At 39.3% G+C, this 27878-nt stretch overlaps 1 protein-coding gene across 3 annotated transcripts; it reads left to right on the top strand.

Moving 5' to 3' along the window:
- DNAJC15 (DnaJ heat shock protein family (Hsp40) member C15) lies at positions 1–27878 on the top strand. 3 transcript variants are annotated; one of them, XM_051608996.1, is made up of 6 exons: positions 1–141; positions 4721–4772; positions 6656–6729; positions 14799–14875; positions 20068–20138; positions 23294–27878. In XM_051608996.1, the coding sequence occupies exons 1-6, from the start codon at positions 40–42 to the stop codon at positions 23362–23364; spliced, it is 447 nt and encodes a 148-aa protein (XP_051464956.1). In that variant the 5' UTR covers positions 1–39; the 3' UTR covers positions 23365–27878. The 3 variants fall into 3 exon arrangements, with proteins under 3 accessions (XP_051464956.1, XP_051464958.1, XP_051464959.1); XM_051608998.1 differs by lacking the exon at positions 23294–27878 and adding an exon at positions 20808–23287; XM_051608999.1 differs by lacking the exon at positions 1–141 and adding an exon at positions 372–390.

Raw genomic sequence — 27878 nt, 5'->3', positions numbered from 1 at the left:
GTGGCCGCCCCGTAGCACCTTCCCCTGCTCCCCGCCGGCATGGAGGGAGCCGCGGCCCCCGCCGAGGGCCTGCGCTACGCCGAGTACGCCAGGGTCCCTGGCGGTGCCGGCGAGGGCCCAGCCGAGCTGGACCGAGGGCTGGTGAGCGCGCCGGGGGCCGGGGCGGAGCGGGGAGGGGGAGTCGGCGCATCCCGCGAGTGGCGGCTGAGGAGAGGGGCGAGGGAGGACGGGACCGGGCGGCAGCCGGCTCTGCCCCTTCCTCTTCCTCCCCCTGCGCTGCCCACCGAGGCCTGTGTGCCGCCGAGTGGGGCCTGGTTGGCGGGGGGGCCCTCCCGAGGCGCGAGGCCCCTGTCCCGTTTCCCCAGCCCGGCGCCGTCGCAGCCCCGCGGGGTGAGGCGTGTGGGCAGCGTGGGGTGGCGGGGCGCAGGCGTTGCCCGCCCGCTGGGGGTGGTGGGGTCTGGAGCGGGGAAGGCTTGTGCCTCCTCCCCTCAGGCCGCGGCCCTGCAGCCCCCTGCTCTGCTCCAGCCTCCACCGGCGTGGGGCCTAACGCCTCGTCCCCCGGTATCTGCGACGTGTTCCTGTGTTACGCGAATTTTATTACTGCAGGTTTGAGAGTTGGTGGCTTTGTAGAGCTCTGTTTCGGAAAAGCAGTTCTCACCTGATATTTTATCATGTGGGAGAGGTTGGACAGAACGCCTCCCAAGTTTTTTATGCCGTACCATGCTCTAGAATCACAGAATGGTTTGGGTTGGAAGGGATCTTAAAGATCATCCAGTTCCAACCCCCCTGCATGGGCAGGGACAGCTCCCACGAGATCAGGTTGCTCAGCCTTTTTTTTTAATTTGGGCTGGGGGGGGGGGAAGTAAATTCTTTCATAATTGAAAGTAAGTATTTATGTATTTTTTAACCTTTATGACTCTGAAATAAAATGCATTAAATGGGAGCCAAAAATAGATGTGGTGGTAGTTGTATTAGTGTGCAGTAAATAAACTGATCCCTTCCACAGTGACAGTAAGTTGCCCTCATTTAACACTGACACAAAAAGATTGTATTTAGTTAAATCTTTGCTCTTTATACCGTACATTTCAAAGCAGCAGACTAACCTTGACTTACTCTTCTTAATAATGAGCTGGATTAAGTGAGCAAGGAAAAAGAAATTGAGTCAAGCTTTACTTCAAGACTTAACTGGTTAGTACTTGAAGTTGCTACTAGTTTTAGAGAGGCTGTGTCTGTAAAAGAGAAACCATGCAATCTTTCTTACATTGTTTCTGTTTTCATCACATGCTTGTAGTTAGGATATATCCACACCACAACAAACATTCAGGGTGCTTTGGGATGACAAGTTATCACTTTTTTTGCTTCTCTGTGGCAAGTGACTCTTCTCTAAACTACTCATAATGCAAATAAGGTGAGTTACTGTAAACTAGTGTTTCTTAGCTTTTCTGGTGGTTGTACCTCACTTCAAAACATGGACAATCTCTCATGCCTCTCTGGCTTGACCTTTCCATCACTTTTACCTAGTTTTCTGGCTTGTCTTCATACTCTTGTGAATCCAGTGTACTGCTCCTGTTGTAGAGCTCCTGCTATGCTTTTTGACCTGCTGTTTTTAGGCGGCACTAGCTTTCCACTAACTGCTAGTGCTTTTCCACTGAGATTGAAATAATGCATCCCAGTGGACACCACTGACTCCATCAAAGGCCCTCTGGGGTCTCTACATTGTGGTCCCTGGCTACTAGGCAGAAAACACTTAAACTGTTTCTGCACTGAACTGACAGAGTCCAGGTATCATTTGTCAGCCTGGTTTCTGTGCTTGTCTTTACCCGTCATGAGGTGTCTGCTGCTAGGGCATTGTTGCAACCTGCATACCTTATAAACTGCTGACTTAAACCACCTTTTTGGTGGCAAAACAAGTGTAACTTCATTTAGACAAGCAAATATATTCCTTTTTTTTGCAAGTGTGATCTGTTTCACACATTGTCAAACTCTTAATTGACTGTAACCACTTAATAAAAGATTCTCACTGTCACTCTGAACAAGTCAAGGGAAGTCTCTTGAATATAAAACTATGGTCACAAACCACAGAATGCTATAAAAATTTCTATAGGGTTATGACATTTTTAGAAATGTTGTGGCTGTTTTTGGTTAGTGTCTAAACAGAATAATTAGGAATGTTTTAGAAGGCTTGAATATTGAAAAATTGGGGAAAAAAAAAAGTAAAAATTGGGAAAACCAATTTGTGAGAACAAATGAAAAGAGTTTTAGTTTTGTGAGAAGATAAAATGTATTCTTTTATGTGTTCTACCATTTCAGGTAATGTACTTGCATTTTTTCATGGTTTAAAGATGAGGGGAAATTTTGTGGAACTGAAAGGAACAACAGACATAAAACTACTACATTATTTTTACATTTAGAAATGAATGGTAATATCGAGACTGAAGGCTACACTAAAATGGAACAGTTAGGTTACTGAAATAGGATAGACGGGCAGTTTTTTAAGGCCAAAATTCCCCCAGTCTTAACTTTGGAGCTCCACTTTCAGTCTGTTTAGGGAATGTTGTGGTTTTTTTCTACTTGAAACCTCTAGGCAATTGTAGTATTATGTTATGCAAACAGCTAGAATAGCCCCATCCAGGTAGAAGAGAAGTAGGTACTTAATTAGAATATATAGGATCCAGAAGCTGGATACAGAGGAATAAAGCTGCTTCTTAGGTGAGCTCAGAGAAGGCTGCCCCTTTTCGGTACTGAGCTCAGTACTACAGGCAGCAGTCACAGCCACTTGCCTTCTGAGCTGAAGCTGTAGTGGGAGCCACTGGGCGTGATAGCAGTACAGCAGTACAGCTTCCCTGTTTACTGGGAGAGTTAGTGACCTGTGTTCTAGTGCCTACAAAGTCAGCTCTAGAAGGCTTTAAAACTGGTGTTTCCCAACTCTTCCTTTACTCCCTCTCTGTCTAGAAATGAGATCAGGTACAATCAGAGAGAATTTTTAATCCCAGGAATCTTAGTAGCAAAGGCAACTTAACTCCAAATCCAGTTACCAGGGCACTCACATTGAAATTCGGGGTTTAAGTCCTGCTGTCAGGCTTGTTGGTAGGACAGTATAAACCATTTATTGGATAAATGCAGAAGTAAGACATAGATGCAAGTCTGGTGATAAATGCACCTTCATTCCTTCATTGTCGTTATGTTTTGAATTCAAGCTGAACAGGCCTAATTTGTTTTGTTTCTTGGGGGAAAGTTCAATACATTGTTTAACCATCATAAAATTAGACAGGTACTGTCACAGATTACTTTGTAATTTGTTTCAAAGATTACATTTAGGCTTTTCAGAAGTGGAGAGATGCCTCCAACACTTGTAATGCTTGTTACCCTTCTTGAATTCTGCAAACATGGGACAAGTCAGTCCCTACTTCAAGGTTTACTACATATCTTTCAGCAGCTTCTTGTTCAACATGGAGATATTTCTGATTATCCTTCTTGAGATGCCTAACTTTCTTCAAGGACTGTATAAGAAAATACATACACCTAATCTGCAGGTTTTGAGTTAGTAAAAAGTAGGAGTTACTATTGTCTAAATTAGATGTTCAGGTCTCTTTGGTGGGTTTTGTTCCAAGGGCCAAATTAGACTTAAAGCAAATTTTAGCTGATAATGTAGTGTCTGAAATCTATCCAAAGTCTGCCTATTTACAAATACTTGTACTGTAAGAGTCCATTCAGTGATTGACACTAAGTAATGGGAAGAGGTTACTGGGCTTCTTGTCTTGACTGGGGCTTCCGTGAGTCGAAGCCTGGAAGATGGAAGACACTAAACATATATTTGTGGCCATAGCATTTAAGTTAATATTCCAGTACAATTTTTGGCCAAGGTCATTATGAGATTTCCAGTGAAGGACTTTGCAAAACAAAATTCTTTTAGCTCTCCAACGGAGGGCTACAAGGGTGATTAAGAGACTGGAACATCTGCCATATGAGGAAAGGCTAAGAGACCTGGCACTGTTTAGTCTTGAGAAAAGAAGACTTGAGAGGTTTATAGACATTTATATGTCTAAATATCTGAAGGGTGAGTGTCAAGAATGGGCCAGTCTCTTTTCAGTGTTGCCCTGTGATAAGGTGAGGGGAAATGGCACCAAGCTACAACACAGGAAGTTCCACCTTAACATGAGGTGGAACTCACCCTCTTTACTGTGAGGGTGATGGAGCGCTGGGACAGGCTGCCCAGAGAGGTTGTGGAGTCTCCTTCTCTGAAATACTTCAGGACTTGTCTGGACACGTTCCTGTGTGATCTGCCCTAGGTGTCCCTGCTGGGGTGTTGGACTCAATCTTCAGAGGTCCCTTCCAACCCCTATAATTATATTAATAAACGGATACTTTGTGTTTTGTACTGTATTGAACTAGTCTGTACAAATAATTTCAAGTATTCCTGAAAAGCTGTCTGCCTTGTGTTTTTAATACTCTATACTTTGAGTTGCCTTGTCAGCATTTGTTCACTGATTTGCTAATAGGTTGTTCCAAATTAAACCTGATCCTTTGGCGTGGGTTAGTGGGTCTGAACTGTAAAATCTAATGTAGCCTGTGGAATACAGAACTTAGTTTTATCTTTCTTGTAAATTATATATGAAATGTTCATGTCATACATCAGAAATACTCGCTTTGCTCTTAAAGCAAAAGGTGCGTATCAAATTAGAATTTGTGTGTTATTCTGATCCTTGTTTTTTTGCTTTAGGCCAGAACTATGATAGCATTTGGGCTTGGTGTTGCAGCTGTTGCATTTGCAGGTAAGCTAAATTACCAGCTGCATGTGGAACTGTCATGTGTGACCTGCCATTTCCAAAAGGATTAATGTAGTTTTTAGGAATAAACATAGTGGAGGGATCGCGTGAGAGTACTGTGGAAAACTGTGTCCAGTTGTTGTTCCTATCCCTTCAAAATCCTTGACATGTTTTTCAAAATTCTTTTGAAAAGTCACAGCTGGAGAAACTAATTGTATGGGTAGCAGCTAAAAGGTTCCATCTGCTTTTTGCCTGCAAAATGTAATGTGAAAAGTTTACTTAGTTTATTTAATACCATATTGCAAGGTGGAGGCTCTTTACTACAGAGAAGTGCAACAGGATCTTGTGATGTGGTGATGCTCAGCAAGCTCACAAGCTCAAACAGAAGGTTTTAGTAGCTACAGCAATTTATCATACTAAACATTGTTAGCTGAACTCTTTGAATCTAGACTGTCTGAAAATTAGATTCTAGTCTGAAAACAGGGCATGGGCTTAACATGATTTATACTCTTGACTAGGTAACTGTGGCCTGTTCTGGTTTTGAAAGACACAAATTGATTTCCATTATTTTAGCATACAAAAGCAACAACCATGGTCAGCTCTGTGCAGATGCGTACACCAAGAATAGATTAACAAGTTGCACCAAACTTCAGCAGGTGTTTGCTGAGTACAGCTGTGTTAGTTTTTGGTTTTTTTATCAGGGGAAGGAAAGACAAGATCTTTGGTGATGCACACCAATTAAGGAGATGCCGTATCTATGTGTTTGTGTAGAATCAGAATAGGAAAGCTTTTAGAAATTCTTCTACTGGTTGAGCTGAATAATTAATAGCAGCTAGCAAAGAAGTGATGACAGAAAACAACAAGAAGAAGGTGAGGTAGTAGTACAGTACAGCATTTCAGCAGTCATACTCCTAACAGTGGTTTTAACTTCTGTGTTAACAAAATCACAGGTTTAGATGACAAAAATAAGCAACGGACACATGGCATACTTTAAGAATGAAAGCAGGATGCTGTTTGAATGAAGCAGAGCCACATTTTAGAATAAGTTTTTACATTTATGTAATAGCAAGTTACATTGATAATGAGTGCTTAATCAAAACAGTAATTGAGAAGAGGGGACTTACAGGGAAAATCCTCCAGTAACATCGCACAAATCTTGTTTCTGAAGTGGACAGAGTTGCTTTGTACTTAAGAGAATGCATTCTAATAGAGTTCCCTCCAGCCTTTCCTAGCTGTAGATGTTCAGTGCCGGTGGGGAGTTGAATGGCTCTGAATCCCGGAAGATCCTCTGTTTGTAACAAAATAAAAAATGCAGTACTTTCAAAATGTGTGATTAAGCATACAACATCATAGTAAGACACGTGTAGTGCATAGATTTATTTTTTTAAGGCATAACCTCAGAGCAATATTTAATAAATAATGTATACCCAAAGCTAACATTTCATACTCCCTTTTTATTAAAGTTCACGAAGCAGATACCTTCATTTATCATATTGAAATGCATTTAAATCTCTTTTGTGAGCAAACACAGTAGATCTTTGCAGTTCGTGATCAGATTTTTACATGACTTGACATGTACTAAACTTCTTCCCCACCCTCCCCCATTAGTACAAAGATTGAAAAATGTGAACTATAGCAAGTTTACTGTGGGACTTTTGGTTGGGAAGGATCCAAAAATAGCTGTTGAGGGAGCATACTGAAAAGCAGTAAAGTCCAATGCTCCTGTGCAGCAGATAAGTGAGACAGAAAGATAAACAAGGAAGGATTGTAATGTATTTATTTTTTTAAAACCAAAATTCTTTCTGCTGTAAGCTGCTAAACATAAGCTGAAGCCTTTTTTTTTTTAGTGAGTGTTGGTTATAATTTCATTTAACTTTAATCTTTTTCAGGTCGTTACGCTTTCCACCTTTGGAAACCATTGGAGCAGGCAATTACAGAGACAGCAAAGAGGATTTCAACCTCAGTAAGTGTAGAGGTTACTTGATGCTAAGTTTATGATTGTATATTTTCTGTTAAATACAGCAAGTGCCAGTTAGATTATCTTTTTTCCACGATAGAGCTGCTCCTTACTGTGCATGTTCTGGCATGTTATCTGGTATATCTTAAATCCCTGTGGATGAAGCTGTATCGAAAGATGTTTGTGAGCTTGAGAAACAATTCTCATTTTCTTAGTGATGTTCCATGTTTCAGAGCTCTTTGCTAGTAAGCATATGAGAAGTTGTTGAAGTGCATGTTGAGAAAATAGCTAATTCGTAGAGATTACAAAGTGATGACATGCAGTTTCATTTCAAGAAGCTACAAATGAAAGAATTTAGTAATTTTCAGATACAGTGTTACGAATCTAGAAGACAAATTGGTAAACTTCACTGAGAGGTTGGCATAGAGCTGGGGGAGTTTGTTTTCTTGTTCCTATGTGTTGTCTTTTTTTTCTTCCCCAGCTAATACAAACTTTTAACCAAGTTTTTGTTCTTGTTTTGCCCTGCATAATTAAAAATATAATGAGGTAAAAAATCAAGAGGTAGGATGTTATGAGAGAGGCATATGCAGGAAATACCTCATAGCAGCCTTCCAGTATCTGACATGGGCCTATAGGAAAGTGGGGGAGGGACTTTTTACAAGGGCTTGTAGTGAGAGGACAAGGGTGAATGGTTTCAAAATGGAAGAGGTGAGATTTAGGTTAAGACATCAGGAAGAAATTCTTTAGTGTGAGGATGGTGAAGACACTAGAACAGGTTGCCCAGAGAAGCTGTGGATGCACCGTCCCTGGAAGTGTTCAAGGCCAGGTTGGATGGGGCTCTGAGGAACCTGGTCTAGTGGGAGGTGTCCCTGCCCACGGCAAGGGGGTTGAAACTAGGTGATCTTTAAGGTCCCTTTCAACTCAAACCATTCTATGATATGATTCTATGATTCTGTGAATTTTAAGAGCATTTACTTTTTGCTTCAGTGGCTGTACTCTCTGCTGGTAAATAAATAAACGCGTTCCATTCCGGTTTGACTAGTGTAGTTCCCAGTGGGGTAGGTGTGTGCCTGTGGCACTGCACTCCTTGACAGTTCATAGTGTGTGAACACTTATCCACAATGGAAGAAGTGTAATTCCCCTCTTGATGCTGATAGGTAAGGATGTTAATGTTTTTGTAGATGATTATTTCCTGAAAAGTATATTAAAGGCAGTCTTTTTTTTTTTTTTTTTTAAAGTGATAATTAGCATTGTACCTATTAATGTGAGGTTGGTTGCAACACAGAGCCTGTCTACAGTATAAAGACACATGCTGGAGGTCCAAAGTCATTTGCCATCTGTACTTTGTGTTCATGGGCTGAAGGTGCAAGCTTCCTCAGGAGTGAAGGACTCAAGGCATGGGCTGGTCCACACTTGTTCTTCATTATGAAGTGTATCAGCCAGAAATGGTGCTCCTGGATCAGCTTTTGCTCTTCTGAGAGCAACACCGATTTATTTTTTTTCATTTTCACAGTATATTTTCCAGAGGTTCCCTGTTTACCTGCCAAAACAGCAGCAGAGACTGGGTACTGTGAATTAAATTGCTTTCACATGTTATGGATACAATCTTGCAGGCTTGCTAGAAGTAGCTGGCAGGAAGGACATGTGGCTTCGTGAGAGAGAGTGCTTCAGTCTTCAGTCTCCCTCCCCAGCAGTTTTACTCCAGCATTTCTTCTATTCATTTGTAGATATAGCTTAGCAAATCTAAATTCAGACATGTTCACATGAGAAAGCAAGAAGTGATTCTTTTTAACACATTGAAATATGACATGCTACTGCACAGAGATGTGTCTGTTCCTAGGAAACTGTACTCCTCAGTACTGGCATACTGACTGAGCCAAGCTCATTACAGGCCTATCTCGTTTTTACCACAGTCGCAGTGACTTTCAGAGTCCTGCAGAATTCATGAACAACCATAAAGAAAAACTCAGGAGTTTCTGCATTCTCATTGTTCCTAGTCTCTGTTGCTGCATTCTTTGTCTGCTTTGACACCCTGCCTTACAGCCCAGAATTGTTTGTTGATTTCCAGTATTCTGCTGTTCTATTTCTGAAATTGAAAAAAACCCCACAAGTTTCCAATGTAGGACAATATCTGCTGAATACAGTAAAAAACTCTCTTCCTGTTTGCCATTAACTGTATGCATTTGTCAGCTTTACTTTTGTGAGAATAGTGATAGTATTTTTCTTCTACAGTTATTAACCAAATTTAAGACCCTTGTATAATTCTTAGCCGAGATTATTTATTTTTTACTATTCTACAGCTACTACTTTATTGTATTTTCCATGGTTTTTTTTCTTTTCCCATAACAGTAATTTCCTATTTGTAATGTTTCTTTAAGACAATAGAGAAAACATGAAGTACCGAGATCCGATGTAAGTGCTTGAACAATAGTCCAAGCTTCTTATTTTAGTGGCTTTACGTTATTTTTGTTTGGGGAATTCAAAGCTGCTGAGTATAATCTGTAGATGAGCACTTTCATCATGTTTCTTTTCAGCACATATTGGCCTCTAAACTATACTGACAAAGGAAAGCAAGCAGTTAGGACTTCTACCTATGCTTACTGAAAAAATTATCTCATGACATTTAATGGCTAGGCTTAGTGTTTGCTGGTTTTCTGTGGTGTTCGAAGATGCCTAAATTAGTCACTATAATTTTCAGTGGTTACTCTAGCTTTCTGGAATCAAACACTGTCCCTCATCACCTCCTTTTTTTTTGAGAGAGACTGTGAAGCAGCCGTCTATTTAAAAACTAGCTTGTTTTCTCTGTAAGCCCCCACTCTTCCTCCTCCCATTGGCAGTTTTCCACTCCCTACTCTTGTTTCAATAGAAATCACAGTTCATGTTGGTTGCAGTCACACAAGGTAATTCAGATGCAGTTTTTCTTTTCTTGCTGCTCACTAATATATGACTTGGGTAAGATCACATTGAGCAATTACGATGTGATCATTTAACATGCTGGCTTACTGTATCTTGAGTGTATGACACTTTCTATTTACTTACCTAAATAAACAACATGTACAGTCAACAACCACATTCATCATTTAGTCAAAAATAGTAAGTAAAGGCAAGTAAAGGTGTTAGTTTTATTTGGAATTTCTGCCTCTCATTTAACTTCTAACTCATTCACATCTAAGAATATGTATTTTACTGCTGTAAAGTCTAAATACTGCTGTCATTTAGTCCTGAAATTTTCTACCATCTTTTTTTTTTTTTTTTTTTAGTGGAGAAAGACATAGATGGAAACACTTTTTTTCCTCTCTATGATAAGGCATAATGCTCATTTCCAGAGAAACCCTTTCTTAGTTTGAGCCTAGTTTTGTTACTGGTGTCACAAATACCAGTCACACCATTTTGTTTCTGTGTGTAGCGACAAGAGTCTGTCATCTGTAGAAGGTGCATAGCACTAAGTAGTCAGTTGGCTTTTTTCCCTCAGACATTCCTTGGTGCTGTTAATTATCATGTTAGTATTGCCTTAAAATGTGAAATTAAAAAAGTATTTCAGTAGCATTCATTACCTTTCTTTATTGAATCAATATTATTGAAGGTTCTAAGACAGACGATGTTAAAGATAGAAATAAAATTCTAGGTGAAATGAACTGTGAAAATATTAAAATCCCACAATCCTGAAAATTCTTTGTTCCAGCAGAAAAAGGTGTCATCTGTAGCAACTTATTAGATGTTTTTGCACTGTGTTTCTCTAATTGGATCTGATTCTGCTCAGAGTCATGGAGTTCTGAACTGAGAGTTAAGGGTAGCAACCATCTTTCTTGTCCTTCATTGAAAATAAAGTTTCCAGAGAATAATGCAATTTGCAGTCCAGTTAGAAAAAAATAATAATAAAGTTAGGGAGGTGAAAGTTCATCTTTGCAAATTATACTTTATATTAAAATAGAGCTTCTAAATAATTTGTTATTATAATTTGTGTGTTTTCAATTTTTTTTTCCTTGCTGTTACCTTCTCAGTGGGGACTGTGGCGGTGGTGGTACAACACATAGACTTTTCAGAAAAATTCACTACTTCATGTAATATGTTATGGTCTCAGTTACAGAGTCTCTAATTTCTTAACTGGCATGGAAATAGTGGTTATGCTTTCTTTCCCTGTCCTATGCCAGGAAAAGTATCAAGGGTCAAGAGAGGTCATTCTCTCTGCTCTCATGAGGCCCCACCTGAAGTACTGTGTCCTGTTCAGGAGCCTTCAATGCAAGAAGAACATGGAGCTCCTGGAGTGAGTACAGAGGAGGGCCATGAAGATGATCAAAGGGCTGGATCACCTTTCCTATGAAGGCAGGCTGAGAGAGTTGGAGTTGTTCATCTTGGAGAAGGGGATGCTCTGGGTAGACCTTGTAACAGTCTTCCAGTACCTGAAGGGGCCTACGGGAAAGCTGGGGAGGGACATTTTATAAGGGCTGGGAGTGGTAATACAAGGGGTCATGGCTTTAAACTGAAAGTGGGTGGATTCAGGTTAGACATTAGGAGGAAATTCTTCACTGTGAGGGTGCTGAGACACTGGAACAGATTGCCCAGAGAAGCTGTGGATGCCCCATTCCTTGAAGTGTTGAAGACTAGGTTGGATGGGACTTTGAGCGACCTGGTCTAGTGGGAGATGTCCCTGTCCATGCAGGGGGGTTGGAACTAGATGATCTCTAAGGTCCCTTCCAACTCAAACCATTCTCTGATTCTATGATCTTGAAGATTTCATGGTCCAAATGGTTTGGATTTTATTAGCTGACAAGAGTAAATATGCATTCACAGAACAGGTCCAGCGTTTTCTGTTCCCCTTCCTGCCTCACCACCCCCACCCCAACCTATTAATAGCATGCATTCAGCAAGCAGAATTTGCTTACGCAATTTGCTAAACAGTAACAACATGCAAGGAAATGAAATAAATTACATTATAGCCCCTTTGCTCACCCCAAATAGTACAGAGAGATGGAGAGTTTATTTTGATGATTTTTTCAGTATGGAATTTCTTTGCAATAGATGGGGTTAATAAATAATCTTGTGTCTAGAACTGCCTGCTCATCAAGGAGTTCTTATAACAGAAAAATTTCTTGAGTATTGTTTCATTTCACTGCAGCCATTACTCAGAATTTGCAACTAGGGAAAAAAATTGCTTTAATTTGGATAGCATGCAAAAGCTGTTTCATTAGGGAACTAGAAATTTGCCAAGATGTTTCCTAAAATGAAGATTTAATGTTTCTTCCCCTTATTTTAACCAATGGGAAAAATGGCTTTTATGTCTAACTTCATTTTGCATTAAATTCTATTTAGGATCAAGATCTCAATTTAAGAATTGATTATTCTTCCTACGTGCTTCACTTCTGAGAAGAAAATGTTTTTTCTTGATGACCAATTCAACAAATTGTTTTTGTTTATGTGCCAAATGAGACAGACAACAGAATTTCTATTTTCGTTCCTCTTGAAAGCAAACCGAATCAAGGCTTCCTGAGGTTAGAACAGTGTCAAGGAAGCAGGCTTTAAAAACATGAAGAAGTATTTCAGAATTTAAGCCTATAGCCATCCTTCCCTGTTCTCTGATTTCAAATAGTATTTTAGATTAAATCTGTGAAGAACAGAGACAGACCACGTTAGAGAGAACTCAAATATTGCTCTTCTCTACATGAATAGTGAACCAGAGTCTGTTGAAGGGCAAGGAAGAATTAACCTTTTCAGAAATCCATCTGCTCCTAAGCTGCTTTGGGAGAAGTTGGGGGAAATCTTTCAGAGGACATTAAAGTGTGCATTTCTCTCCTGGCTGTAGTGATTGTTTGGCATCATTGCAAATGTCTATGCAGTCCTACTTCCTCAAGGGTGTTATCTGGTAGCCATTAAATCGTTAGCATCATTTCCACTCAGAGGACTGGAGATACCCTGTGTGTTCTCTTAGTGTTACGTACTCTGACCTGTGAGGTTGATGTGCACTATTAGAGACCTGTTCTGTGTGACCCTGTAGCTATTAGTGGTGGGTCCTCAATGGGTACTTGTTGTACGCATGACATGTCCACAGTTGCTTCAGCTTTGATACCTGTAGTGGTTCTTTTGTGTATGGTTTGAGGTGGGAAGAAGGAAGACAAAATTAGTTATAGATCATAGCAGCACACCAAAAAATCTTTGCTTCATGGTGACAGCAGGTGAAGAATTTCTGAACCACACTTTTGGGTGAATCTTGCTCTACAGCTTAAAGGCTTTGCTTAGATGTAGACAGAGCCCTTTAAATGCTTTAATGCTTCTGAAAATACGTGAGAAAGTTTCTGTAAACATAAGGCAAAATTCTTACTGAATATGAATGGATATATTTAGTGTTAGAAACATTTCCTTAAGGGTCTGGCACATACTTACTTGGGGTAAAATGAACACTTAAAAATTATATTGGCGCTCAGCCTGTTTTCCCCAGTTGATAGGTTTTGCATTGGCTAAGGAGCTTTAGTCTTTTTGAGTGATTTCTGTGTTCCAGTTCCCCAAGCCAGGCTGTCTTGGAGCTACATCTGCTGCCTCTGGGACTTGTACAGCTTAGACTATTATTTGTGTAGCAATGAACTAGTCCCTAATTCTTCTTATGGCAACATTTGCATTGAGAATATCACTGCTAACCATCGGTGCTTGTTCAGTAATCGTTTGTTTTGGTTTAAAATCTATGGTTGACAAATATATGTTTAACCCATTCCATATGACAATTAATTGTAAAGATTTACTGTAATCTACATCTCCTCTTTAATGTTCTTTTCCCACTTATGTTTTTCTCCCATTCTTAAAAGAGTGGCTAAAGTCTCACATGCCAATGAGTTTAAAAAAAACTAACTCCATATCCTATATTTAATCATCATCAGTCATTGGTGTCTAGGGAAGGATGTAACGGCAAAAGTTGGTTAGGATTTCCTCATATACTCCGCTACTTCCCAGTCTTCTCCAGCTCTGTGATTTCCTAAACCACAGAATCACAGAATTAGCAAGGCTGGAAAAGACCTTTAAGATCATCAGGTCCAGCCTATGACCAACACCACCACATCGGCTAGACCATGGCACTAAGTGCCACATCCAGCCTTTCCTTGAACACATCCACCACTTCCTTAGGAAGTCCATTCCAATGTCTAATCACCCTCTCCGTGAGGAAGTGTTTCCTAATATCCAACTTAAACCTCCCCTGGTGCAGCTTTAGGCCATGCCCTCTTATCTTGTTGCTAGTTGCCTGGAAAAAGAGCCCAGCTCCCACCTGACAACAACCTCCCTTCAGGTAGTTGAAGGTCCCCCTGAGTCTCCTCCAAGCTAAACAACCCCAGCTCCCTCAGCCTATCCCTATAAGACTTGCCCTCTCGTCCTTTCACCAGCCTTGTTGCTCTCCTCAGGACCTGCTCCAGGACCTCAATATCCTGAAGTAGAGGTTGTGTCTTTATTCTAAGCCTTTTTGTTTGGTTGGGGTTTTTTATTTATTTTTCAGGGTTCCTTCAAAGAACTCGTTATATTTTTTGAACTAACATTCCTACGTGTGGAAAAAAAAAAAAACCTGACTCTTCATCATTTTATAATATCTAGCTTATCTTTAATTTTTGTATTGCTATTTTTGCCTACTTTATTTGTAGAAGTAGCTGGACTTCAGAGTGATTGACCATGATTCCCTGGATGCCAAAACACTGTGACTTTTGCCATTTTTCATTGCAATGGTACCAAAGCTATTCTGAAAAGGGTTCCCCTTTTCCCTCCTGTTTTCTCCTCAACACATGCACTGTACCACTCGATGCTAGTAAGTACTTTGATTCTGGACTCTTGCCTGAAGGCAGGATTTTAATGGTTGTAGCCATTAATACCTCTTACTAGCAGTAGAAGATTATAAAAACACCGTTAGTTATTTTTAAGTCTGTTTCTCTATGTGTTAACACTCAGAAGTCCTTTCCTATTATCTGGCTTGTAGTCATTCCATGCCTTCAAAATAAATTATAGATGAATGCAATGCTCTGAATGAGGTCATATAAATATGATTTAGGTCCTGGCACCTTGTATATCGAATTAATTATTGCTTGTTTTTCCTTTCTTCTTTTTAGAGTCTTTCATCGTACTATAAAGGAGGATTTGAACAGAAAATGAGCAGGCGAGAAGCTAGTCTTATTTTGGGTGTAAGGTAGGTGTGTTGCATTAATGTGATTTTGTTTGGTGAGTACTGAATGAGGAAAATGCATGTTGTGAATACTCTTGCCAAAACCATAACTTTTTGTAGAAGACTTCTAATGGCTTATAAACCATTTTAATATGCGGCTTAAACTAAAAAGCAAACAATAAAATGCTAATAAAACATGCAACTTGTGTTTGGCTTGAAGGCATGGTAACATATTGCAGTGGAGAATTTGTGCTCTAGAAGTAATCAGAATAGCACATACTGTGCTAATTAGTGTGATCACATGGCCTGGTCTCCAAAACACCCTAGAGATTAGTAATATTGTAGATTATATTAATTAACAAGCAAAACAAATCAATTTTGCTCATTTTTTCATAACTCAGTTAAATTAAATTTTTCTTTCTCCACTCTAATTTGTTTGGATTTAAAAAAATGCAACATATTCCAAGCAAAAATACTTGGGGAAAGTTGTAATTTAGAGTAGGAATGGGAAATTATTTCCAGACTGGGTATTCCATGGATATTTCAGTGGATTTTTTTAAAAACATTTGGATGGTCAATGGTAGAACATACCTTCGTGTTTTCAGTAAAGCAAGCAGTGGGTTTGATGGCTTTTCAGATGAGAGGAGCAGATCTGAGCTTAGGTAGTAGATTTCTTAGTTATGGTTTAAGTAAGTTCTGAATTTAAGGTTAAAAAATATGAATAAAATGTGAGGTGGATCGTTTTAATTATCCCCAGAAGAAATTATTTCAGATAGTGAAAACTGGGATTCAAAATCTTGTTCAGTGTGCTGTGTTTGCTTCAAACATTAATTTTAAGAAATTATAAAATAAAATATTACACGTATTTGAAATATTTTATGCTTGCACACTTAAGATATTTATAGGAATGGTCTTCAGAAGTAATTACTTTTTCCTTTAAGTTTGAGAATATATTAACATTTTCACTTTCTAAGGGCAAATTCAGTGATATTGCAGGGAAGCACATGGCAGCTCATTAAAGTGTGTTTACAGTGGAAGGGCCTAGCCTGAATAGTGCTCATGTACATGTCTGAAGTTCCATCACTTGTGAAGTCGGTCTCCTTTAATTCTAATAGCTTGAGTCTGCACTGGCAACAGTGATGCTGCTTCTTGTGTTTGCAAGACTGAGTTTGAATGTGAGCCAGCAGTGTGCCCAAGTGGCCAAGAAGACCGACACCATCCTGGCCTGGATCAGAAATAGTGTGACCAGCAGGACCTTGGAGGTGATCCTGCCCCTCTACTTGGCCCTGGTGAGGCCACACCTCAAGCACTGTGTGCAGTTTTGGGCACCACAGTATAGAAAGGACATTAAGGTGCTGGAGAGGGTGCAAAGAAGGGCAATTAGGCTGATTGAGGGTCTGAGAACAGGTCTTACAAGGAGAGGCTGAGGGAGCTGGGGCTGTTCAGCCTGGAGAAGAGGAGGCTGAGGGGAGACCTCATTGCTCTCTACAACTACCTGAGAGGAGGTTTTAGTGAGGTGAGTGTTGGTCTCCCTTGTGACTGGCTATGATAGGACAAGAGGAAATGGCGTCAAGTTGCAACAGGAAGTTCAGGCTGGATATTAGAAAAGATTTCTTCACAGAAAGAGTGGTGAACCATTGGAACAGGCTACCCAGGGGGGTGGTGGAGGCACCATCCCCAGAGGTGTTAAAAAAACATTAGTGAATGTAGTATTTCAGGAGGTGGTTTAGTGGTTACGGAGGTGAAGGGCAGATGGCTGGACTTGATGCACTTGAAGGTGTCTTCCAACCTTGATGGTGGTTCTGTGATTCTATGATTTTTGCAAATATCAAGACTTTATCAGATTTGAGGAAAGGTATTAATGTTTGAAGGATTGAGCCTTTAATTGTGTAGAAGCATGGCTAACTTCTTTATAGCAAATTTTCGTGTTCCTTAAACATGCTTTACTAGACCAGTTTTAAGTCACTGCGTATTCTATTTTCTATATAGATAGAAATGCCACTGAAAAAACAACAAAAAAACTCCTAGTGAGTTTAAAGGTGTTATGGAAAATGCCAGGATATGGACAAATACACAAACGAGATCTGTCTAGGCCCTGATCATCTTATTGTGACACTTGTCATCTGTGTCATCACTTCCAAGTAATATTAAATTCTGAGGCAAAGATTTTCCTCATTATTTCAAGTGCTGAGTATGCATGGGCAGTATCAATAACAAATACAAGCTGTGATAAAGGTGAGAATTTAATTGTAGCTTTGTAATTTCAAATATATTGGCCCATTAAACATTCCAAAAGTTATTATCTAATAACCATCTTGTAAGATTGCAGGCATTTTGGCAGAAATGTGCAAGTGCATCATTTAAACGATGTAAAAGGTATCCAAAGCTACAGAGTACTGTATTGGAAATATTGACTAATTTTTAAGTTTTAGTGTTCTTACGTTAGTTGTTATGAGGCAGCACTGATTACTGACATTCAATATAAACATAGCAATAATCTTGACAGCTCTGTACTCCGAAGAAAGAACTGCTGATAGGAGAGATGGGGCAATGTCTGAGGTGTCACAGGAGGTGAAAATATTAGAAGTGTTTTCTGCACATTAGACCAAATAGATGCTAGCAAAATATGGCTATCAAATCCCTAGTTAGAAAATATGCCTGAAAATAGTACGGTAAAATTCTAGCTAAAAATTAATACAATTTCCTTAATTATATAATTTTCCCTGTGAAACAATGTGCATACTTTTTCTTTCCATAGTAGGTATTTGTTTATGTACAAAAATATATATGAATTAGTTAAAAGTGTTTAAATCACAATTCTTAAACATAAATGACACAACAAAACCAATCAGGCTATTATATAAAGGAACATATAGCACATTTGTAAAATGTAGAGACAGAAAAATGTTTAAGGTTTCATCATTGTGGTTTTGGGTTTGTTTTACGTTTTTTAACATACATTTTATTTTCCTTTTAAACACAGCTTACGGCACAGGTGTATTGTATGGTCTTAAGACCACTCAAGTTTGGAGGGGTCTCAGGATATCTTCAGTCCTACCTGCTGCTCAAAGCAGGACCACCAGTGGGGTCAGGTCAGGTTACTCAGCAGGTCTCAAAAAATGCCCAAGGATGGAGAATGCACATCCTCTCTAGGCAACCTGTGTTTGACTGTGCTGGACTGTCTTTGGAGTGAAAAAGCATTATGTCCAGCCCACACCTCCCTTTTTGATATTTGTCCATTTTCTCTTGCCCTCACACCAAGCATGACCATGGAGATCCTGGACCCATATTCTTTATGAGCTCCCTGTAGGTACTGGGGAGGCTGTCATGAGGTCCCCCTCTTTTTTAGGCTGAACAAGCCCTGCCCCTCAGCTTCTCCTGAGGAGGCTGAGAGCTCCAGCCTCCAACCATTCTGGTGGCCTTTGCTGGACCTCCTGCTGTTGGCCAACGTCTTTCCTGTACAGAGATCCCAAAACTGGACACAGCAGCTCAGTGTGGTTGGCCAAGTAGAGAAGAACAGCTGCTTCTGTTGAGCTAGTGACCATGCTCCCGTTCATATGGCCCAGGCGGTTGTTTTCCTTGGCTGCTGCCAGGACACGCTGCTGGCTCTTGTTCTTGCTGTGCCTCGCGTTCCTTTGAGCAGAGCCACTTCCCAGCCTGGCAGTCCCAGCCTGTAGCACCGTGAGGGGCTCCTTCCCAGGTGCTGGGCTCTGCATCTGTTCTTGTAGACTTTTGTGAAGGGTTCCTGTCAGCACATTGCTGCAGCCTCTCCAGTCCCCCTCAATGTCAGCCCTGCCCTCTAGTTGGTGGTTTTAGAAGGCAGCACAATGTTGGTGTGAGTGAGGTATGAGGCTGTAGCAGTTCGACAAATACGTGATATTAACATGAAAGGGTTTTTTCATAGCAATTAAGAATTTTTAGAGACTGCTCTGACTGTGGGATAAGCAGTACTAAGCAAATACGGTATAAAACACCATTTTCAAATTTACTTCTTGGAGCAGAGCTGCATCATTTTCTTTAATATGCAACTGCAACTTTTCCACATCAGATGCTGAAAGAAGCTGTGGCTTTGGCCATCTGAATTTCTAAATATTGTATATCAACTTCCCTTTGTATTATTAATCAACAGCTTTATATATAAAAATAGAAATTATTATTTTTAGCTGTCTGATAATAGTTTTGTTTTTCTATTCACGTAGTCAAGGCCTTTCACCCTCTGTTTAGTTCTTACTTTCCGTGTTACTTTCTGTTCCACTGAAGTATTTTTTTCTTATGCAGTTCCATGAACTGTTTTTGCAACATACCCTGATTTCCTTGTGACAGAAGAATAATTAGAGGTTGTTTACCTCGGGAGGGTAGTTAGCCTGATACCTTGCATTCAAACTCTATCTACAAAAAGATTAATTAATTGAATCATCACGAATTAAGAAGTCACCTGAAGTGGAAAACAGTGCTTCATTTCTGCATGCTAACAAATTAGGGGAAACTAAACCATTCAGACTGTCCTTCTGTGTACAATAGCTTTATTTGGTTGGCATACTGCATCTGTAAGTGGTTATTTGTCTGGTAAGGTACATACTTAATTTAGGCCAAGTACATATTTTATGTATCTGTCATTGAAGGAAACAGCATTATGTAGCTGTTGTAAATCAGCGTGTCCCTGAATGTAACACATTGAACAGCTTTGCAAAAATAACAAATGCAGGTTTTTTTTCCAGACAACAGCAGAAAGATTTATTTATAGCAGCTATAAGTATATTTACAGTAGAGAAGAAAATGTGATAATGTTAAATATTTGTTGTTTTGTTACTGGTCATACAAATACCTATTTTCTAGGAGGAGAAACAAAGTGTTTTCTGCATTTAATGGTAAGAATAAGAAGCTAGATACAGCCTAGAGCTGTTGGTGTTATCTTTTTTTTCCAGAATAATTTATTTTAAATGAGTGGATGTATTGCATTTAAAAAACCCAAAAAAACCAAAAACAACCCTGAAAGATATTTTTGTGTCAAATGCACAGGCTTTTTTAAAATGTCCTTCTTAGTGTGTCTTAATGTGCCTTTTTCATTGTTACTTCCTCAGAGATGCAGTTTTATATTTTGTCCACAAGATGGTGAAAATCTCAAGTTTTAATTATTTTTGAAGCCAGTATAAACTGTTAATTTATTGCCTGAGTGCAGTGGCATTTATGGTAAGCACTTCAATTTCTTTTTGCAGTCCGTCTGCTGGCAAGGCCAAAATCAGATCAGCCCATAGAAGAATCATGATTTTGAATCATCCTGACAAAGGTAAATAGTTATTAATTTTCTTAACCAGAGCTGGAAAGGAAGAGGCTTAAATGAGATCCTTTTAAGTTTACTTACTGTGTAAATTACTACACTGAGTGCAAATATATGTTGTTTATTTATAGATGAGCTTTTGCATGTCTTCTCTCAGATGAACTGGGCTTTATGAACCACAGTTTTAACCATCTTTCTTTAATGTTGTTTTCTAGACTTCTTAAGTTAAAACTGTGAGCTCAGGGACCAGTCTTCCACGCTTAAAAAAAACTTACTCAGAAGTAAGAAGAAATTTTAAAAATCTATAATTTTTTTACATTAAACTGACATTCCTGTTTTGAACTGAGTTAGACCAGTCGCATGTATGAATGTAACTTTCAGTGGGGAAAAGTTCTGCAGTCACTAAGTACAACATTGGTGAATTTCAGGCTTCCTGGAATTCACTTTGAAAAAATATAAAGCTGGGCACTGTTGCTTTACTGACCGGGTTTTTAATGTAAATTTATCTTGCTTTCAGAAAGGCTATTATTATAACTTTTAACTACACTACAGCTGGTTGAGAAAGAAAGCCCATATGTTCATTGCTGTTTCTACTTTAAAATAGCAGATGGTGAAGAGTTGCACTGTATTTCAGAAGTCAGAAGGGGAAATTGGAGGGTTTTTATATCTTTTTGACAGGATTACAGGGCTTCCTGCCAGCACCCTGTTTTAAGAAAATGAAAAAATAACTGTGACCACTGACCATGGGAAGTATTTAGTCCATGCTTTTCTTTGCTGTCTTCACCCTTCAGTTTAATTCTGAAGTTGTCTTGCTTATTCAATTTCACGCTTTCCATTTTTGCACTTTTTGTAATATATAAGCTGCACAGATATAGAGAAGAAATTACCTTCTGCATTTCTAATATATTATGATGGCCAAAGGCCTCTTAACCACTAGACTACCTATTAGGTAAAAATTTTTTGGTAACAAACTTCGAAGTTTATTGTAACAATACTTAGAGAGATGAGCCAGAACCATGAATCTGCATGTGGATGTTGACTAGGTCTAAAGAGGCAGTTCTCTCTATTAAGTCATACATTTTAACGACCCACTTTTACAGCCGTAATGCACCTGCAGCTGGGCGCAGTGTAGGCTTGGATAGATGTAGTGAGCCTTCCTGTGTGCTATTAAGATGGAGCATTTTCTCAGTAGGAAGGCCAGTTGAAGGGATTTGTGCTTTTGTGCTGCCCCTGCAGCTCTTCTGGCATGGCTGGAGAAAAAAAGTCTTGTGTAATGACTTCAGCTGCAGAGCTAAGGCCTGGAGTAATCTGGAACATGTGGCATCACAGAGAGACTTGTTTTCTTATGTATGTGTCTTGATTTTTTCTGGCTGTGGGGAGCACAGATGTGCTTTTAAAATTTATATTCAACATTAGAATGCTGTTTTAAAGTAATATCTTAACAGATGGAGTTCATAGAAGAAAGGGCAATAATTACAGATTTTAAAAGTTACACATCTAAGATTTCAATTATAAGAATAAGAAATATAAAGAAGCTTGCAAAATAACATGCCCAGTGAGTGCTACTAAAATGGTTTCTTATTAACCTTTAAAAAGTTTGGTTTAAAAGTGTTTTGATATTGATGCATTATATGTTAATTTATCAGTTGCTAATTTTATGAAGGAATATTTGCTGACAGAAAAAGAGGAAGATAGAACCCTTTTGGGCTTGCCCTAATTATAAACAAACACTTAGGCAATCGGGAGATTGAATTTTCTCTCATTGGAAGGCTACAAAATTAATATGGCACTTGAAGATGTAAATGTAGTGAAAACATTTCCAGCAGATTTGAATTTACTTTTAAGATCCTGCACTCTAGACATGTAGAAAATCAATGCATATTTAAAAATTACTTGATACGTTGTTTATTGCAGATTTTAGTCTTTACTGTTTGTTTTATCCTCTTGACGACTCGTGGAAAGAAGCAATGCTCAATGAAGTAAATTCTGTTGCTAGCTAAAAAGACAATTAATTTTAATAAAAGGAAAATATAAATTCATTTTCCAGAAGCCATTTCTTTACTTCTCCTCTGCCCTGCCTTACTTTCCTCCAGTTTGTCTTATCTGTTAGGGCTACGTTCAAACAAAACCAAAACATGAACAAGAGAACACCATTACTTTTTCCAGTTGTTTTATTGCACCATGAAACAACTTTGTAATTATTTGGATTGCTGCAATAATGTCCAGAATAAGTCTGTAGGCAAGCCTTGCCTTTTGCCTATTTACACGTGTCTAGAACTAGTTCTGCGTGTTTCTTCTATCATCTTTTCTGATGAATAGAATAGAATGAATGAAATGATGAATGAATGATTGAACAGATGTCTTGGAAAAGACTATTCAGTGCACAGTACTGCTACAGTCACATTTTCATGTAAAAATATAGGTGTATTATGGTAAGCAGTAAGTTACTGATACAGACTTTGTAATGTTGCTTTTGGTGACTGTAGGCAGATGGTTGGCACTCAAGGGGAGAGTAAAAAAAAACCAAGCACAAAAAGACCGCTGAACTGTAATCAGATTGTTAGATGGAGCGTAAAGCAATGAGAATGTTCAGGACTGGAAGTTAGAAGGCATAGCATGTTTAAACAGCTTTAATGTGATGGTTTCTGGCTGGTAACGCTGGGCGTCTAGCACAGGAGAGGCTTGAGGGTGTGTGTGTTTGTGTGTGTGTGTGTGTGTCTGTGTGCACACTTAATGATTCTTTATCAAAATTATTTATCAAATTTTACCTCTTAGTTTTTGAGGTGAGTGGAAATAGCAGCTGTCGGCTTTGAATGGATGGTCAAGATGGGTGACCTTGTATACGTTTGCAGCAGCATTGCACTGCAAGTCTAAATCATTTCAGTGTAAAGTGATTTCAGATTCTGGTCTTCTCTGAGACAAATTGTTCAACGTTATTCTTCAGTTACCTCAGCTGTAATTACATTTGATTACATTTCTCATGTTTCCTTATCAATTAGTTTAATTCATATCAGTGTCATTTTTTAAAGCATTTGAATGAAAAAGATCTATTTTGGAAGGAAAAGCTAATAAAAGTGAGTAATAAGGGGATGCTGCAAGTGAAGTACTTTTTGGTACTTAATACTCATTTGTAAGTGGTTTTCCTCTTCCCTTTTTCTTCTCAGGTGGATCACCTTATTTAGCAACAAAAATAAATGAAGCAAAAGACTTGTTGGAATCCAGTGCCAAAAACTGAAATCCGAAGCCTTGGGTCATAGCAGATTCAGCAGATACACTGTGCAACAGCTTTCATATCTACTTGCTCTGTAGAGTTTCATAACCCTGCATTGACTGTTCCTATTTATTGTGACAATGAAAGATTTAAGATTATTTAAAAGCAAACTGAAATATTTTAAAGTTATGTAAAATTGTGTACAGTTATGTTCCTACAAGTAGCAGGGAGTTGGACTTGATGGCCCTTATAGGTCCCTTCCAACTCGAGAGACTCTGTGATTCTGTGTCTCAATTTTAGGGTTTTTTTAACTGAATAATGATCCATTACAAACTTTGGAAATGTTTTTTTTTAAAGTCTGTGGGTATTTTTCAGAAGTAGTTGCTTCTTTCATTAAACTGCGGGAACTTTTTAAAATTTAAAAAATAGTCTTAAATATAGGGGTTTTTCTTCATTGATAAAACTTCACCATTGCCAGAAAATCTGTGACAATTCATTGAGTCACAGAAGTGTGGCAGATCCTGAACAGCAGGTTTTCAGAATTGCCTTCCACTTGATTCTGTTCATTTGTGAAATAGTAGGATTTATTAATGAGTGCAGTTTGAGAGGTGCAACTCGGAACAAAATGACTAATGGGACAACAGACTGCAGTTTCCCTTTGCTGTTATCTAGTGTGGAGTCTTCTTCTCTGAAGACTTTCAAGACCCATCTGGATATGTTTCTGTGTGATCTGCCCTAGGTGTTCTTGCTGCAGCAGGGGGCTTGGGCTCAATGGTCTTCACAGATCCCTTCCAACCCCTATGATTCTATGATCTGTGGGGCTTGGAGATATAAAGGAAGAGTCTTGGGTTTGATTAGTTCTTTAGCATATTAAAAGACCTCTGGAATTATCAAATAATTATTTGGACACACTTTTACTTGAAGTCACAGAGGACATTTACTCCACAACAGTGGAGTAAAGCAGAGAATGTAGGTCCATGCTTATAGGCTGTGGTTGTCTAGGTCAGTCCAGTCATGTCAACCTTGTGTAGGACTGAGACAGGAGGGAGCAAACAGGACTGTACCCATGATGGTGGTCACTTTGCTTATGGCTCTGGGTGGACTTACTGGGTTAGTTCTCCAGTCATTCTCACATATGCTTTGTGCTCCATTTCCAGCAGTACCATACACACCTCCTTATGCATCACCCTACCAAACTAGTCCTGGCTTTGGGGAATACTGAAGCTGTGGATCTCTGACTTTAAACAGAGTAAGTTTTAATTGGCAGCAGAGAGTAGATGCTATTTGGGGCACTTGGCTGCTATAAGTTCCTACCAGTGATTTGGCTGCAGATGATTTAACTTTCCTAAGAGGATGATGATGAGTTGAGACAGTCTAGTGGATTTATTGCAAGACTGAAAAACTTTCTAGTATCCATTCCAATTTGTATAAGTTTGAGGTAGAACAAGCAACTAACTCGCTGAAGTGCTACAGATAAAAAATGTAGACATCACATTTCTTAAGTTATTTAGCCAGAGGAAAATGACTACAAGTAGTTAAATAATTAAAGCATCCAACCTCATATTCATCTATTCATCCAGTGGTGAATGTCCAGATTATATGGATTTTTCCTTGAAAGGAAGAAAGAATATGAATTATTTTTTCTTGGGTTCCTCTCGCTTTGTCATAATTCCCTTACTTTCACTAAAGAAAGATTTAAAAAGTTAAGTTGACCCTGAAAGAAAATACTAACTTTTAGGTGAGAGACTCCTTTACAATTAGAGTGGCAAGACATATGATAGAACGTGACTGGATAAAGCAAAAAAAGGCTGCAGGGAAAAACCTCCCTGGGGATAGACATATGCTCTTTGAGTACTACACTCACATCATTTAACTAATGATCAAATACAAGAAACTTTAAATTAAAGATAATGTACTTAATTCTTATGCAGTAGCCTTAATTGTTGTTGTGATTTTTATTTTTTTTTTTAATGAGTAGCCACCAATTAATACACACTTAAGGTTAGATATTCCTTTCACTGGTGTATTGTATGTATTAGCAAAAGAAAAGAAAACCATACTGTATTTCTGCAAGCTGTTTTTTTTTGCAGATGCATATTCCCAACCTTTTTTAAATGAGAGTATAAAATCTTCTGGAAAACAAAAAACTGTCAGTGCTTTTTAGGATGTTGCTCAAATAAACTTTTCTACTTGGAAATTATTAAAATACACTTTTGTAGTTTACTCTCTCCTTTTTTGTAAGTTTATTCCCTATATTGGAGCACTGAGTTGGAAGGAGGGAATATTAATCATTATCTGATGTCTCACTGACTGTTGGCAATACACGAACTATGAGGTGAGAACCTACTCTCACAAATAACTTGAATTATCAGCCTAGATAGCAATGCACCTACTTCCTTTAATATTAGGAAATGACAAAACTATATTTAGAATGAGAGGTACCATTTTGACAATGGTGACATCATTCAAGTTATTTGCTTAAGATTTTTCAACAGTTAGTTGTGATACACAGAATAATTGCTGTACAGCTTCATGAAACATTAAAACACTCCTGCTGTGCTATTACAGCTTCCTTATTTAGATACTAACTTAGAAAGAAAGGTTAATTAGTTGTGGGTTTTTTTAAATACTAGATAGTGCATCTAATAAACTCTAGTTTTAAATAGCGTCAAAGTTCTTCTCCACAATGGTTCCTCTTCAAAATGGTTGTATGATTTAGACACTGAACAAAATCTGGTTCTGGGTGTAGTGATTTTTTCTGGACTGTTGAAATTGATGTGAGCGATGTGGAGGTTCCAAATATCTGGCTGATGAATGAACAGTTTGTGTTGCAAAGAATGGTAGAGATCCTGAATGCTGCAGTGAATATAGTATAATGAAAGAAACCTAAACCAAAATCTAATGAGCAACTAAATGGGTAAAACATTTTCTGGATAGCTGGGATCAGGAAGCAGTGGAGAAGAGAGTTACACTCTACTCAAAGGCTGGTCTGTCCTGGGACGTTTCCAGTTGAACATGCTTGTCAATGACCTGGAGAAGGAGACTCTCATCAAGTGCAGTCTCATCAAGTTTGCAGATGCCACCAAATGACAGGAAATCAGGACTGACATTGAGGGGGACTAGAGAGGCTGCAGCAATGTGCTGACAGGAACCCTTCACAAAAGTCTACAAGAACAGATGCAGAGCCCAGCACCTGGGAAGGAGCCCCTGACAGTGCTACAGGCTGGGACTGCCAGGCTGGGAAGTGGCTCTGCTCAAAGGAACGCGAGGCACAGCAAGAACAAGAGCCGGCAGCGTGTCCTGGCAGCAGCCAAGGAAAACAATCTCCTGGGCCATATGAACAGGAGCACGGTCACTAGCTCAACAGAAGCGGCTGTTCTTCTCTACTTGGCCAACCACACTGAGCTGCTGTGTCCAGTTTTGGGATCTCTGTACAGGAAAGACATTGGCCAACAGCAGGAGGTCCAGCAAAGGCAACCAGAATGATTGGAGGCTGGAGCTCTCAGCCTTGGAGAAGCTGAGGGAGCAGGGCCTGCATCAGGAAACTGTCCTGTAATTGTTTCTATGGGCAGTTTATAAAGTCAGAATTACATAATTTGTGGCCTCAGCTGAACTTAGAAGCATAATTAAAATAGTCTTGAATGTTTGGAGAGCTGTGCAAAACAAAATATTGGTATTTTAATACTGCTGTGTGGTGTCCTGGAGCCAATGCCCTAAAGGACTCTGAGTCTAGTCTTGGTGTCACTAGTCACAGAATCACAGAATCTTAGGGGTTGGAAGGGACCTCAAAAGATCATCTAGTCCAACCCCCCTGACAGAGCAGGATCACCTAGAGCATATCACACAGGAATGCGTCCAGGTGTCAGTCCTTTGTTCTCAATACCTGGTGGTGGGAAGCTGCCTAGTCTCTGTTGGGCCAAGAGCAAAGACATTCTGCCTTGTGAAACTGTCAGTGGCCTAAAGAGGGAGAAATACCTCCTTGAGTAATGACCACCTAGCTAACGGGCTCAGCAGCTGGCCAGCCTGTAATTGTTTAGTGGTACCCTTGCTGGCGTCAGCGGGAATTACTGTGGTAGGAATTGCTGTAGGGGACAAATTGATCAGCTCAGAGAGGCTTAAAGATCTGAGCGCAGATGTTACTGACAGCAGTTCAGGTTTTCTGAGTTAAGTAGAGGGCTACAAGATTCCCAGTTCGATTTTCTTTACTAGCAGCTGGGCAAGAAACAGTGGGATTCTCTTTTGAGAAAACAGTATTTTGCAAGCTCCTATTTGTTACGTTTCTCTCCTTAGTGTATTATTTTACCACCAACCAACATTGCTCTCAACAGTTCATAGATACCATTTCTTCAGGGGCCTTAAATGCCTGGGAGAGCAAGCTGGAAGCCAGGTGCTGTGCCATGGAGCAACATCTGCAACTTGCTTACATGCTCAATTGGCATCTCCATATGCTGATACTACACAATTAAATATTTCAGTCTTTGGTGAGTCAGCTTCAATGTTTTCCACCACCTCCTTCATTAAAAATGCAGTCCCACAGA

Source organism: Apus apus, chromosome 1, assembly GCF_020740795.1.
Source record: "Apus apus isolate bApuApu2 chromosome 1, bApuApu2.pri.cur, whole genome shotgun sequence".
NCBI lineage: Eukaryota > Metazoa > Chordata > Aves > Apodiformes > Apodidae > Apus > Apus apus.
This window is presented reverse-complemented; position numbering and strand designations above follow the sequence as displayed.

Bases quoted from the DNA above. Each gene is read 5' to 3' on its own strand.
- DNAJC15 (XM_051608996.1), top strand. From the start codon at position 40: ATGGAGGGAGCCGCGGCCCCCGCCGAGGGCCTGCGCTACGCCGAGTAC. The intron at 14,876-20,067 runs GTAGGTGTGTTG...TTCTTTTTGCAG, and splicing joins AGTCTTATTTTGGGTGTAAG to TCCGTCTGCTGGCAAGGCCA. The intron at 20,139-23,293 runs GTAAATAGTTAT...TTTTCTTCTCAG, and splicing joins TTTGAATCATCCTGACAAAG to GTGGATCACCTTATTTAGCA.